At 43.4% G+C, this 16,268-nt stretch overlaps 1 protein-coding gene across 3 annotated transcripts in view; it reads right to left on the reverse strand.

Annotated features, from left to right (window-relative positions):
- KLHDC4 (kelch domain containing 4) overlaps positions 1-16,268 on the reverse strand; it is a 53,591-nt gene that overhangs the window by 5,956 nt on the left and 31,367 nt on the right. For all 3 annotated transcript variants that reach the window (XM_008508635.2, XM_070612462.1, XM_070612463.1), the window contains 2 exons: positions 14,072-14,164; positions 5,740-5,899 (listed from right to left, as the gene is read on the reverse strand). In XM_008508635.2, coding sequence (XP_008506857.1) covers positions 5,740-5,899; positions 14,072-14,164 — 253 coding nt within the window. The remainder of the gene's footprint in view (positions 1-5,739; positions 5,900-14,071; positions 14,165-16,268) is intronic.

Genomic DNA, 16,268 nt, shown 5'->3' on the forward strand with positions numbered 1-16,268 from the left:
GTCACGAGTCCGCAGGCTCCTCCGGGCCAGGATGGTTTGTCCGTGCCATTTTTTGGGGCCCTGGGCAGTTTTAAGGAGGACTGCACAGACGCTATGTAGAATGCCCACGGTTGGGATTTGTCTGGTGTTTCTCTCATGGTTAGAATGGGGCTGTGCGTTTTTGGATTCTGGATCCCAGAGGTAAAGTGCTCTTTTCATTCATCATGTTAAGTGTGCATGCTGTCACCGTGACCTTTCACTGCTGACATTGACCTTCACCACCTGGCTGAGGTCACACTGGCCAGGTTTCTCCACGGTCAAGTGACCACTCCCCCAACTTTCCACACTGTCCTCTTGGGAAGGACATCACTCTGCGCAGCCCCTACTTGAGAGGGGAGTCACCTGCACCTCCTGAGGGCGGAGTGTCCACACAATTATGCAGGACTCTGCACAGGAGACCGGTCTCTTCCTCCTGACTCGTCTATTCAAGCGTTTGTTTATAAGAGTATGGACTCACGGAGATTCATGTCACACTTTGAGCTAGATGCCAGTGCCACTTCACTTACTTTGTTGCTCAAACGGTTCCAGCTTTGGCCCTGGGAACTCTTTCAGCTGGCTCCCACGTCCCTCTGACAGCCCCCATCAACGTGGGTTTCTTATAAGCACCTCCTTAGGTTCCGGCACTATGAGACGCGCAGACTCGTCTTGCACGTTTCCTGACCCAGTCCTAAAATCGGCCGTTTCTCCAAGGAGCCCTGGCTCCTTTTATTGGCAGTGGCATCAGAAACTAAGGTCTGGGTACCAGGTGCACTCAGTGCTGCTGGGTGTTGTTGCTTCTATGCCCTCTCTCGGCTGACAGAGCCAGGAAATAAACATACATAATTCTTTTTCTTTTAACTAATGAGTATGTATTGTGTTAACTGTAAAGGAAAAAAAACCTGATTTTCCTTTTGGAAAACAAAACAAAACAAACAAGCCCATTGTTCATGGACTGAACATGTGGGCCTGAATACCCTAAAACCAAGGAGGTCCAACTTCAGTCACTCGTGGAGAACAGCCTCAGGAAGTGGAATCTGGTGTGCGCCCTTCTGGAACATTTGTGCAATTCGAGAGGCACACCTTCTGCACATCACGCAGAGTTATTAAGACTAGACATTCTTGGGCCAGCCCCCTTGGCCTAGTGGTTAAGTTCAGTGTGCTCCACTTTGGCAGCCCAGGTTTGGTTCCTAGGCACGAACCTACACCACTCATGTGTCAGTGGTGCATGCTGTGCTGGGGGCTCACATACAAAAAGAGGGAGACTGGCAAGAGGTGTTAGCTAAGGGCAAATCCTCCTCAGGGAAAAAAAAAAAGGTTGGAGACGCTCAGCTTTAAAAAAAAAAAAAAGGACCAGACATTCTGCTCTTTTTCTAGCAGGTTAATACAGACCAAGGGACTACCTACCACTTCCACGCCTACCCTTCCAGACCAAAAGGCCTGGCATTTTCAGGAACTAAATTCACACCCAGAGGCCTGGCCCGCGGAAAGGATGCTGAAGGAATTCAGTGACATCTCTATTTGTTGTCAGAAACTCAGATCACCGCTGAGCTTCAGCCAACCTCTCTGCCAGCCTCCCTGTCATCACTGCACCTGCAGACATTACCGTGTTGTTTTGCTGACAGCAATGATTTCTTCTTAGGTCAACAGGCGAAAGGGGGGATCTGTTATGCCCTAAGATTCAAAGACACCCCCTCAAGGCCTTGTGAGCCAGAAGCCTTCCTAAGAAGGGCTGCTCAGCTGAGCCGGGGCCACGCTTCCGCCCGGGGCAGAGCCCTGGCTGGCTGCGAGGTTCGGAAGCTACCCACTTTCCGACAGGAGCTGACGAGTTCACGGGTCTGCACGCCCCAACGGCTCTCTAGCTCCTCCTTTCACAGTACAGTTTCTCTTCTTCAAGTGTTGTGACTTCCCCCAGATCCAATCTCCTTGTCTTCAAAGGGAACAGCACAAAGCTACCTCGTGTTCTGCACTTCGGATGACCTGTGCCACAGACTCTCTCACTAACGTAGAGCAGGGCCGCTGTAATTCACAGTCTTTTCACTGTATTCAACGGCACAGAAGACGAAACAGAAGTTGCATGAGTTTTTGGAGCTGTCAAACTTCCCTCCAGGAGTGTGAAGCCCTGAAAAGGGTCCAGCTCTACTTTGAGGAGGAGCCGCCTTCTTAAGCAGCTCAGGAGCTGATGTTAATGCCGGACGGCTGTAAGTCGCGGTCCGCTGCACAGAGAATTCACTCCTCCACTCAGAAATTTCTGTCCAACGCGGTATTAACAGAATCCAAAGACACGTGAGAGATGCATAGCAAGTGTTCCAGCGTTCAGTTTAAAAACAACACGACTGGCTCTGAAATCATTCAGTGTCTGTCTGCGACCCCAGAGCCCAGCTCGAGGCTGTATACACCGCCCTCTCGCCCCGGGCCATCTCGAAGCCAGCGCTCTGTGCTCATGTCAGCAGCTCCCGCTCCCTTGGCCTTCGACTCAAAGACGGAGCCATTTCAACTGTGAGGGGAACAGACCCTCAGGCCTGCCCAACTCCCTGCTCCGTGCCATCCAGTCCCTGGAAGGGGCGGCGACAGCTGCGAGGAGAGCAAAGACCCTGGTGCTGCAGGCCGAACTCGCCCGCCTCACGCTGTGGAGCCGCGCCGCCTCGTGTCGCTCTCTGGGCCTGCCCGAGTCTATCCCTGAAGGGCAGAGAGGGGGCCACGTAAAACAGCTGCAACCTGGTCAAGCTTCGAACAAAATGAAAAGGACTGACAGGGAGAAGCCTGAGAAACTGCTTGGGTGGCTTCTGGGGAGGTGCTGGGGAGAAGACGGGGTGAGGGGGACAGAGCTGCCAGCAGCATGGCTGTTTGTCACAGAGCACAGGGACGGAGGCCAGGTGCCGCCGTTGCTTCTGTCCCGAAGGCTGAGAAATGCTAACAGCGGACAGTCTGAGCAAGAGGCCCTGCCAGCCAGCGCGCCGGACAGAACCACCCCAATCCGATGTGTGCTAGGGACACCCTCCTGGACAGGCCAGGGTGAGCTACTTTTAAAAAGTCCTAATTCTTCTGGGCTCACATGTCTGGAGCATGGAGAGCATGCTGCCTTCCTTTCTCTAACCTGCCAATGGTACCGACCAGCTTCCAGAAACCCTCAGCATCTTGGCCAACAGGAGGTAGGGTTGATCAAGTTATCAGAATTTCGTCCTGGTTCCCCTGGATTTACAACGGGAGTAATTTTTCAAAACCAGGCACGGTGATGGGTGAGGTCTCCTGACACAGGACTGTGTGGCAGCCCAGTTGCACAGCTGTGAAACACGGAAACCGCTAGAGGCCTTTCTCTCTGACGCCTCAAGTTAACCCCCTGCTCGTGCAGGCTGCCCTGAGACGGTCCTAGAGCATTTTCACTGGACCCTGCCCTTGGCATCTCTCAGCTCACGGTGCAGGTCGCCCAGCAAGCCCCCTCGCAGGCGGTGACGTGGAGAGGAGCGCTACTCCCATCCAGATTCCAGGACTGTGAAAGGCGCTCCAGTCGGGACTTGAGCAGCCCATCGCCTACTTAGACTAACACTTCTTAACATTCCGTAGCATTCACAACTCAAATCTCTCACTAGTTCTGATGAATCCAAACAGACAAGCTTTTCACTGCAGTTCAAATGCCAAGGCCTGGAGTAAGCGGCCACTGGATTAAGTGGGCTCGGATGATCCACCATCAGATTGAAGGCTGGCTGGTATGCCCAGCTGGGGAAGAGCAGCTGTTGAGAATTAGGCATGATTTTGATTAGTGACATCAGCTTAACAAGGCTTCACTCTGCTTATCATCCTGTTTGACTCTGTGAAGCATCTGTTGCGATAAAGCATTAGATCTGGGCACTTTGCGCACCTTCTGGCAAGACCAGCCTGTTCCTCAGGGCCCTGCCAACTGTCACACAGACAGCAGAGGCCTGGGCAGGTCACAACTGCTGAAAATGAGTCCATTTTCTCGTTCTAGAACAAAGACTGACCAAGAAAAATTTAAGAGGATATTCCATCTCTGATCAACTGCCACTGAAGGCTGGAACCCCTTCTTTCCCTGGGCTGTAGAATCCACCTGGAGCTCCAGCCATGCAGGGAGCTGCAGGGCCATGTGCTCACTGGGGTGGAGTGGGGAGTGTGGAAGAAAGCACACACAGGGCGCTGCCCTGCTGCAGGGTACCCCTCCTGCCTCAGTCGTCCTGGCGAGCCCGGAGGCAACCTGCTCAGCCAGCAAATCAGAGAGCCTGTTTTACCTGGGGGAAATGAGGATTAAAACCACAATGAGATGCCACACAACCACCAGAATGGCTCAAGTAAAAAGACCTGACACTGTCAAGTGTTGGCAAGGATGTGGAGCAACCACAACCCTCAGACATTTCTGGTGCGACCACTTTGGGAAGAGGTGGGACAGTTTCTTATTAAATCAAGCCTACACCCATTCTGTGACCCAGCAGTTCCATTCTAAGTATTTACCCAAGAGAAATCAAAACCTATAGCCACACATTGACTGTACGAGAATGTTCACAGCAGCTTTATTCAGAATACTCAAAAACTGGAAGCAGCCCAGGTGTCCACGAACACAAAATGGAAAAGCAAACTGTGCTGTGTTCAATAATGGAATACGACTCAGCCTGTAGAAGCAATGAACTCAAACATCCAACGTGGACGAACCTCGAAAACACGTGAAGTGAAAGAAGGCTTCCTTTCAAGAGCACATACTGTGTGAGTGCATCACTCAGAAGCTCTAGGAGAGCAAATCAAGTATGCGTGGGAAAATCAAAGGGGCACTTGCCCCTGGGGGGATGAGAGCAGGGACTGGCTGGGAGGGCAGAGCAGACGAGGAGCTGGGGCGCACAGACGCAGGCACCTGTCCCCATCGACGAGGAGACACTTAAAATGTGTGTGCTTCACTGAAGGTCGATTTTACTTTAAAAATTAACCACTGAACTCTACTTGATGATATGCACACTCAAATATTCAGGGCAAGTGTACAGATGTCTGCACTTTTCTTTGAAATACATCAAAAAAGATGATGGGTGACAGCAGTGTAGAGCTATGAACAGATATGTGATAAAACAAGTATAGTAAAATAATTAGGCAGAATCCAGGTGGGATACATATGTGAACACTAATTCTTTCAAGTTACTATGCTTGGAAATTTTCAAAATAAAAAAAGCCTACAATGAGACACCATTTCATCCCCCTCAGACACACAGACATTGACCGGTTGGTAAAGTGCTGATGAGGAATGGAGCAAGGGGAACGCGGTGGCTGCTGACAGCGTGAGTGGGCACGCCGTGTGAGGAAACAAGCCGGAACCCAATCAGACACTCCGGTGCAGGTGCACTAAGATGTGCAGAACAGTCAGGTCAGCCCTGTTCGCAAACGAAAACAGAACAAGCCCACTGACAGCAGAAAGGAGAAGTGAGTCGTGGTGTATCTACCAGGGAACACCACATGGTGGGGAGTGTCCACGGCTCAGGAGTCCAGATCCCCAAATACAGAACTATTCACATTGCAGCCTTTTAAGGGGAAACGGATTAGAATGTAACATGGCTGTACAAAATCTTAATATATTCACAGAGGAGCAGGTTAATACTCTCAGTCCATTTCTAATTCAGTAAAGAGAATTATTTATATTAAAACAATATGCAATCTTATTTGAAAGCTTTCATTTTTGGTGGAATTGAAAGGCAACAAACAAGTTCATCTGTTTTCCTACACACATCTCACCTGTTTCGAGTAGCCCCCATAGATGACAATGCTGCCCTGGGGAGTGACGGTCATTTGGCAGCCCGATCTGGGTGTGGGCCCTGTCCCTGATGGGGACAGCTTGCTCCACGTGAATGTGTCCAGGTTAAAGGCATACACATCGTTGTAATAGATATAATCCCTGTTAAAGTAACAAACAAAAAGACTGATGTTAAAAAGCGAACCCGATTTAAGCTAATGGTAAATTTCCTCACATTTGTGCTAAGTTATCGGTTTAATTAAAGTTTAAATTCATACGAAAGGACTGGAAGCACATGTCAGTTTGCACTTGAAAAGTACAAACAATGCTAGTGCACAGAAGCATGGTAATTTGTTTGGATCTGAAAGCCTTTTCAATCTGAAAGTTACACCATCTTTTCTCACAGTTTACAAAATCGCAATCTTTCAAATAATTACATTAAGTTACTGTATGTGTAATTTTAAGGTCAACAGTGAATTACAGACCTGAGCAAATACTCAGAAGGGAGACATTCACAGCGTGGCAAGGGCAGAGAGATGGGGTCAAGCAGCCCTGAAACTGATGGACGCCAGAGGGAAGTCCTCTGACTCCACAAGTCTGGGCAAGGGCAAGGATAGGAGGGCGTGGTGGAGGCTTCCAGGAGGCACCATGGCCCTGCCCTGCTTGATGCTCCTGGACTTAAGTGGCAAGGACTCACAACACAGACGGGGCCTTGAGAAGGGAGCTGCACGTGCGGGGAAGCAGCAGCGGCTCTGCCATGCCCTGACGCGGGATTTCACAGATGCCATGGGCAATGCCCAGGGGCCTCGGGTCAGAGTGACACCAGAATAAGAGATGCCCTCTGCTATTCAAAACGGGGAGCAAGGACTGATTTTTAAAAGAAAACAGGAGAAGTGAGAAGCTCGAGTACAGGTCTGAAAGGATTTTTGTCTTTCACGCTGTGTTCACGTAATCCACGTCTGGAGCTCCTCAGCAAACGCGCAGAGGATCACTGCAAGAGAGCGCTGGGGCGAGGCCAGTCTGCTCTGCTACACCTTTGGACGTGGCGCAGAGAGGATACACGAAACAGGACAAGCTGGCTGGTGACTACACACAAACAACATGAGCTTTCTGACTGGCACCCACGACCAATGCACCCTTCTATGGGAGGAGAGCTCTTGTTTGTTTTTCTCCTGAGGATGATTTGCCCTAAACTAATCTGTTGCCAATCTTCCTCTTTTTTCTATTTTTTCCTTATTTTATTGAGGTCATAATAGTTTATAACATTGCAAAACTTCAGTTGTACATTATTATTTCTCAGTCATCATATAAATGTGCCCCTTTACCCCTAATGCCCACCGCCCAGCCCCCTTCCCCTCTGGTAACCACTAATTTGTTCTCTTTGTCCATGTGTTAGTTTATCTTCCACATATGAGTGAAATCATATATCCTTTGTCTTCCTCTATCTGGTTTATTTCCCTTACCATAATACCCTCAAGATCTATCCACATTGTTGCAAATAGGCCGATTTTGTCTTTTTTATGGCTGAGTAGTATTCCATTGTGTATGTATACACCACATCTTCTTTATCCATTCATCAGTCAGTGGGCACTTTGGTTGCTTCCACTTCTTGGCTATTGTGAATAATGCTGCAGTGAACATAGGGGTACACAAGTCTCTTTCAATTGTTGATTTCAAGTCCTTGGGAGAAATACCCAGTAGTGGAATAGCTGGGTCATACGGTATTTCTATTTTTAATTTTTTGAGAAATCTCCATACTGTTTTCCATAGTGGCTGCACCAGTTTGCACTCCCACCAGCAGTGTATGAGGGTTCCCTTTTCTATACATCCTCTCCAACATTTGTTATTTTTTGTCTTAGTGATTACAGCCACTCTAACAGGTGTAAGGTGATGTCTTAGTGTATTTTTGATTTGCATTTCCCTGATGATTAATGATGTTGAACATCTTTTCATGTGCCTGTTGGCCATCTGTATATCTTCTTTGGAAAAATGTCTATTCATATCCTCTGCCCATTTTTTGATCAGGTTGTTTTTCTGTTGAGTTGTGTGAGTTCTTTATACATTTTGGAGATTGACCCCTTGTCGGATATATGATTTGCAAATATTTTCTCCCAGTTGGTGGTTTGTCTTTTCATTTTGTTCCTGGTTACCTTTGCCTTGCCGAAGCTCTTTAGTCTGATGAAGTCCCACTTGTTTATTTTTTCTTTTGTTTTCCTTGCATGAGTAGACATGGTATTTGAAAAGATCCTTCTAAGACTGATGTCAAAGAGAATACTGACTATATTTTCTTCTAGGAGTTTTATGGTTTCACATCTGTAAGTGGGACTGTGTTCTTGAGTTCTCTTTCTGTTAGTTCATTACCAGGGTGTAGAAATGCAACTGATTTTTCAAGTTGATTTTCTACCTGGTAACTCTGCTGTAGTTGTTGATTATTTCTCATAGTTTTCCGATGAATTCTTTAGGGTTTCTATATATAGAATTATGTCGTCTGCAAACACAGAGTTTCACATCTTCACATCCAATTTGGAATCCTCTATTTCTTTTTCTTGCCTAATTGCTCTGGCCCAAACCCCCAGTATTATGTTGAAAGAGAGTAGTGAGAGTGGGCACCCATGTCTTGTTCTTGTTCTCAGAGTGATGGATGGCTTTCAGTTTTTCCCCGTTGAGTACGATGTTGGCTGTGGGTATGTCACGTATGGCCTTTATTATGTTGAGGTACTTTCCTTCTATATCCATTTTACTGAGAGTTTTTATCATAAATGGATGCTGGATCTTGTCAGATGCTTCCTCTGTGTCTACTGAGATGATCACGTGGTTTTTATTCCTCATTTTGATAATGTGGTTTATCACACTGATTGATTTGCAGAAGACGAACCATTCCTGAGTTCCTTGTATAAATCCCACTTGATCCTGGTGTGTGATCCTTTTAATGTATTGCTGTATTTGGTTTGCCAATATTTTGTTGAGGATTTTTGCATCTACGTTCATCAGTGATATTGGGCCGTAACCTTCCTCGTGCTGTCCTTGCCTGGCTTTGGATCAGGGTGATATTGGCCTTGTAAAATGTGTTAGGAAATGTTCCATTTTCTTCAACTTTTTTGGAATAGAGTGAGAAGGATAGTTATTAAATCTTCTTTGAATGTTTGGTAGAATTCTCCAGAGAAGCCATTTGGTCCGGGATTTTTATTTTTGGGGAGGTTTTTGAGGACTGTTTCAATCTCTTTACTTGTGATTGGTTTCTTCAGATTCTCTGTTTCTTCTTGATTCAGTTTTGGAAGGTTGTATGAGTCTAAGAATTTATCTGTTTCTTCTGCGTTGTCCAATTTGTTGGCATCTAGCTTTTCATAGTATTCTCTTACGATCCTTTGTATTTCTGTGGTATCCACTGTAATTTCTCCTCTTTCATTTCTAATTTCATTTATTTGAGCCTTCTCTCGTTTTTTTCTTAGTGAGTCTGGGTATGGGTTTGTCAATTTTATTTATCTTCTCAAAGAACCAGCTCTTAGTTTCACTGATCCTTTTCTACTGGCTTTTCGGTTTCCATTTCATTTATTTCTTCTCTAATTTTTATTATTCCCCTGTCTGCTAACTCTGGGCTTTATTTATTCTTTTTCTGTTAGGTGTAGTTCAACATTGCTTATTTGAGATTTTTCTTGTTTGTTAAGATGGGCCTGTATTGCTATGAATTTCCCTCCTAGGACCAATCTTGCTGCATCCCATTCAAAGTTGGTATGATGTACTTTCATTTTCATTTGTCTCCAGGCATTTTTTGATTTCTCCTTTAATTTCTTCAATGACCTATGGTTTGTTCAGCAGCATGTTGTTTAGTCTCCACATATTTGTCACTTTCCCATTTTTCCCTTGTATTTCTAGCTTCATAGCATTATGGTTGGAAAAGATGCTTGATGTGATTTCGATCTTCTTAAATTTATCGAGGATTGCCTTGTTTCCCACATATGGTCTATCTTTTGAGAACGTTTCATGTGCACTTGAGAAGAATGTGTATTCTGCTGTTTTTGAATGGAGTGTTCTATATATATCTATTAAGTTGATCTGGTCTAGTTTTTTAATTTCACTGTTTCCCTGTTGAATTCTGTCTGGATGACCTATCCATTGAGGTAAGTGGGGTGTCAACGTCCCCTACTATTATTGTGTTGTTGTTAACATCTCCTTTTAGGTTTGTTAAGAGCTGCTTTATGTGCTTTGGTGCTCCTGTGTTGGGTGCATACATAAGTGTTATGTCTTCTTAGTGGAGTGTCCCTTTTATCATTACATAATGTCCTTCTTTGTCTCTCATTGCCTTTTTTATCTTGAAGTCTACTTTGTCTGATATCTGTATGGCAACACCTGTTATCTTTTATTTGACATTAGTTTGGAGCATCATCTTCCGTCCCTTCACTCTGAGCCTGTGTCTGTCTTTAGAGCTAAGATGTGTTTCCTGGAGGCAGAATATTGTTGGGTCTTGTTTTTTACTCCATTCGGCCACTCTGTGTCTTTTGATTGGAGAATTCAATCCATTTACATTGAGAGTGATTATTGATATATGAGGGGTTAATGCTGCCATTAACTTATCACTTGTTTTCCGGTTGTTCTGTATTTCCCTTGTTTCTCGTCCTGTTTATTTTGGACTACCAATTCAGTTTGGTAGTTCTCTATGATGGTTTTCTTAGTTTTCTCTTTATTTATCATTGTGTCTCTGTTCTGATTATTGTTTAGTGGTTACTGTGAGGTTTGTATAAGAAATCTCATAGATGAGCTAGTCCATTTTCTGATAGCCTCTTATTTCCTTGTCTAAGCAGGTTGCATCCCTTTTCTCTTCCCCTTCTAAGTTACGGGGGTCACAACTTATTCCATTTTGTGTTGTGAGTTTGTGATTAAAATGATGAGATTATAGTTATTTTTGATGTTTTCCTTCCCTTTATCTTTAATGTTATAATTGTTTCCTAGCCTGTTCTGATAGAGAGTTGCAATTTTCTGATTTTATCTATTTATCTCCTTGTTAAAGCCTTTATAAATCCTTTTTTTCTTCAGGTATGAGGGCTTTCTTGATCATTTCGTGTGTGTCGGGGGGGGGGGGGGTCTTGTGGCAATAAACTCCCTCAGCTTGTGTTTATCTGGGGAAGTTTTTATTTCTCCATCCTATCTGAAGGATATTTTTGCTGGATAGAGTATTCTTGGCTGAAAGTTTTTGTCTTTTAGAATTTTGAATATATCATTCCACTCTCTCCTAGCCTGTAAAGTTTCTGATGAGAAATCTGGTGAAAGCCTGATAGGGGTTCCGTTGTAGGTTATTTTCTTCTGCTGTGCAGCCCTTAGCATTTTTTCTTTGTCATTGACTTTTGCCAGTTTAACTACTATATGCCTTGGAGAAGGTCCTTTTACATTGATATAATTAGGAGTTCTATTAGCTTCTTTTACTTGTAATTCCAGCTTCTTTTCCAGGTTTGGGAAGTTCTCAGCTATTGTTTCTTTGAACAAGCCTTCTGCTCCTTTCACCCTCTGGAATATCTATGATACTTATATTGTATTTCCTAATTGAGTTGGATATTTCTCAGAGAATTTCTTCATGTCTTTTTCGTCTTAATTCTCTCTCCTCCTCCATCTGAAGCATTTCTATATTTCTGTCCTCCAAATTGCTAATTACTTCCTCCATAATATCAGCTCTGTTATTCAAGCACTCCAGATTTTTCTTAATCTCATTCACTGTGTTTTTCATCTCTGACATTTCTGATTGAAACTGCAGAAAAACAAATCTCTTTTGTTAAGAATTCCCTCTGTTCATTAACTTTATTCCTGATTTCATTGAACTGTCTTTCTGAATTTTCTTTTAACTTGAGTTTTTTTTTACGATAGCTATGTTTAATTTTCTGTCATTTAGATTGTAAATCTCAGTGCCTTCAGGAATGATTTCTGGGTGCTGGTCTGGGGAGGGAAAGGACATCTCCTTACGTCCTTCCTCTTCCCCCTAGGGCGTCCAGCACCTCCACCTTCACACATATGACTGCGTGGGTCTCTCAGGACTCTATTGTGTTGTGTGAATGTGCTCTGTTGGCTTATGAATGTCCTTTCTGTTGCATCTTGGAGGGGAGGAGTCTAAGGGAAGAGCTGACTCTGCCATGATGCTCACGTCACTCTTCTTTTTCTCTTTATGTCAGCTGCCACCAGGCATGGCTGCTAACAGATGAGCAGTATAGGTCTGTGCCCGGCAACCAAACCCATGAACCTGGGCTGCTGAAGCAGACTGCACCAAATTCAACCACTAGGCCACTGCAGCTAGCCCAGGAAGACTTTTAACATATGAAGCAAGGAACACGGAGGCTCGTAGTTTTTAAAAGACTTCACTATCTTCCACCATTTTCACAGATTCCATGTTGCAGATTTTCAGTAAAGAAATTCTATTCTGCGTTGCAATAAACAGCAACTGCTATTTGGTTTTTAAAAGTCAAACTAATTTAACATGTATGGTGACTACACAGATATTTGTTCTAATATCTTCATTTTTTCTGTATGTTTTAAATACTTCATAAACAATAATTTTAAACAAGGTAACAGATGAGAACAGCTTTGAAAAGAGTTGATTTTGAAATGGTTTCAAGTTACAGCCACTGTGAAGCCTGATTCACTTTACACCCTTGAGTTCCTGGGAGGAGAGGCTGTGTCGATCTTACTTGCTGTCCTGCACACAGTAGGTGCCAAAAGTAATGCACTGACAGACCCATGAATCTCCATGTCTGTTTTGTGACAAATAATTGTTTTTTTTTTTAAGTTTCAAGAATAAATATAAACGACAATCCTAAGGTATAGATTTCTAAAAACAGCCCCAGCTCTCCTATGCAAAATGGTGATGACCAGCCAAACACCTGCACAGCAAGGAGAGCAGTCAGGGCAGCAGAGAACAGGTGTGGGCAGGAGGGGGGAACATGGGACCAACTGAAAATCAGCAATCTCTTGTTAAGGACAAGTTCGACTACTTATTAGCTTGGTCTCATCTTTAGTTTGAGACAATAACTGCCCTACCAAGTGCTTGGTCTCTAAGAGAATGTGTAAACTCCACTTGCTAAACTGCATGACAAGACATAAAATTCAAGCATTATTACAGCCAAGTTACACCTTTAAGGATACAAAACCATTCCTTGTTTAACATGAATTATACTTTTAAAAACTCCTCCAAAAGCATCTAAGAATTTATATCCCCTTTTCTCAACTAATGAAACTATTTTTCTATTCATAAAGAAAAACTGAAATTTTCATTGAGCCAAATCTACACCACACCCTCCACCTAAGATGGGGGATGTGAAAAAGTGGCACCAGTCACTCCTCCAAACTCAACAATGTCTTCTTCCTCACGTGTGCGAGGATTTATTTTCATGAGCCAGGAACTATCAGAAAAAAATGTGTGCAAATAGATCCATAATGTGATAAAAGTCTGAGTAGTGCCACCACAATTAATAGATTGACCACTATGTTATTTTTTCAAGGACTACGAGAGAGAGAAGAGAGCATAAAACAAGTACACAGCAAGAAAGACAGGCACCCACTTCTCTGACTTGGCACATGGTGAGAGGAAAAGCCCTGCAAACACAGCCTCACCAGCCATTACAACAGCCTAGACATTTTACCCAAAACATTATGTATTATGATGGTGACAGGAATACTAACCTGTTTACCATGTGTCTCATTTTCCTGGACTGAATTAAGGACATTCAAGAGGGTATGTGTATAGATGACAGGATTAGAATAATCAGAGAGCCTGCGAGCCTGGCCTGAGAACCCACTGCAGCTTCCCAGCAAAACTGAGGTCTCTCTTCAGACTCCCCTGCAGAACATGGTCATTGCTGCGTGCCCCAGCACTGGGAGTTTTTAAATTATTTCAGCCCAGTGGGTGTCAAAGTGAGGTCCCCTGGCCAGCAGCATCAGCATCACCTGGGAACTTGTAGAAGTGCTGATTCTCAGGCCTCATCCCAGGTCTACTGAGTCAGGAACCCAGGGCTAGGGCCTAGCAACCAGAGTTTTAACAAGCCCTCCAGGGGATTCTGAACCAGCTAAAGTTTGAGAATCCTGTGTTAGATATGACTGCCCACAACATTTGCAGGGTTTGATGCAAAATAAAAATATGGGGCCCTTTGTTCAATAACTATTAAGAATTTCAAGACAGTGACAGGAGAGCATTAAACCTAGCTTGGAGCCCTCTGACTATGGCCCTGTGCAGCTGCCTGAACCGCATACCCACACAGCTGGCCTTGGATTTAGGGGATGGGTGGCATTATCCAGGTGTAGTCAGAATGGTTCTTTCCATAAAAAGTTCACCCCTATCTTCCTGCTATTGGTACCAACCTTGTACTCTCATGGAAGCCACCAAAAAGGATTAACTGTCTCTTCCAGGCTACCATCCGATGTCCACTCCGACCTGAAGGACCCCCTGGTGATCTAAAGTGAAAAAAAAAAAAATGAAAAGACCATTTTTTAGACCAATTTCTGTTTCATGAGCACTTACTGAGTACCCTTTAATTTGACAATCTATTAAAACCGTCCTGAGTTTAGCTAGCTACTATAAACTTCCACAATAAAATATGAGGAAATGTCCATGATCTCGGAGTAGATAAACATTTCTTAGAACATAATAAACTAGACTCCATCAAAATAAAAATCTTCAGGGCCAGCCCAGATCCCGGGTGCAGACATGGCACTGTTTGTCAAGCCATGCTGTGGTAGGCATCCCACATATAAAGTAGAGGAAGATGGGCACGGATGTGCACTCAGGGCCAGCCTTCCTCAGAAAAAAGAGGAGGATTGGCAGATCCCTCACACGTCTGAAGACCTCTTTACAGCGGTTCCTTTTACCTGGTACATCATGTCCCACTAATGAGAAAAAATTAAAAGGCATACCAAAAGGCAAAAAACACAATTTGAAGAGACAGAGCCAGCATCAAAATCAAACATGCAAGGATGCTGGAATTATCAGACTAGAAATCCAACACAACCATTATCAATATGCTAAGGGCTCTAATGGATAAATCAGATACAATACAAGAACAGATGGGCAATGTAACCAGAGAAATGGAAATCCTAAGAATAAATCAAAAAGAAATACTAGAGATAAAAAAACACTCTAACAGAAATGAAGAATGCCTTTGACAGGCTTGTCAGTAGACTGGACACGGCTGAGAAGGGAATCTCTGAGCTGGAGGACGTATCAATAGAATCCTCAAAAACCAAAAGCAAGGAGAACAAAGACTAGAAAAACCCTACAGAATATTCAAGGCCTGTGGGACGATTACAAAAGGTGTAACACACACATAAGGGGAATGCCAGGAGAAGAAAGAGAGAAAGGAACAGAAAAAAATATTTGAAACAATAATGACTGAGAACTGCCTCAAATTAAACTCAGACACCAAACCACAGATCTAGGAAGCTCAGAGAACACCAAGTAGCTAATGCCAAAAAACTACACCTAGCATATCACTTTCAAATTACAGAAAATCAAAGATAAAGAAAAAATCCTGAAAGAAGCCAATGGAAAAAAACACCTACCTATGGAACAACGCAGATAAGAATTACATCCAACTTCTTCTCAGAAACCACGGAAGCGAGATGAGATTGGAGGAAAATATTTAAAGAGTGAGAAAAAAACCCCACCAATCTGTAATTCTATACCCTGCAAAATATCCTTCAAAAGTGAAAAAGAAAGACTGCCTCAAACAAAAATTAAAGGAATTTGTTGCCAGTAGAACCGCCTTGCAAGAAATGTTAAAAGTTCTTTAGAGAAAAGGAAAATAATAGAGGTCAGAAACTCCTCTGTACTTACAGAAAGGAACAGCAATGAAGAAGGAATAGGTGAAAGTAAAATGACTCTTATTTTTCTCATTTTTAACTGATTTAACAGATAACATTTTGTTCAAAATAATAATAGCAACAATGTCTTCAATTATGTATGCTTTTATACACACACACTTACGTATGTTTATGTATAAGTGAAAGGAGTGACAGCAATGATAAAAGCAACAGGGAGAAGGAATCAGGATTATTTTATAATTCTAAGGCACTCACACTACTCATGAAGTGTTACAGTGTTATTTGAAAGTACACCTGGATTAGTTGTAAATGTCTATTGCAAACTGTAGGGCAACCACTATAAAAGGTAAAAAAGAAGAACAACTGATATGCCAAGAAAGGGGAGAAAATGGAAATATAAAAAATGCTCAATTAAAATTACAAAAGACAGAAAAACAGTGAAATCCAAACAAAGGAACAAACAACAAGGACAACAAATAGAAAACAGTAACACACATGGCAGATATTAATCCAACTATATCAATAATCTCTTTGAACGACGATGGCCTAAATGCACCAATTAAAGACAGAGATTGTCAGGGTGGATCAAAAAAAAGACCTAGCTATATGAAGACTACAAGAAACCCACTTTAAATATAAAGAAACGTATAAATGAAAAGTAAACAGATGGACGAGAGACATACCATGTTTATATTAATCAAAGGAAAGTAAGAGTAACTAAATTAATTTAAGACACAGT

Source organism: Equus przewalskii, chromosome 3 (genome assembly GCF_037783145.1).
Source record: "Equus przewalskii isolate Varuska chromosome 3, EquPr2, whole genome shotgun sequence".
Classification (NCBI taxonomy): Eukaryota; Metazoa; Chordata; class Mammalia; order Perissodactyla; family Equidae; genus Equus; species Equus przewalskii.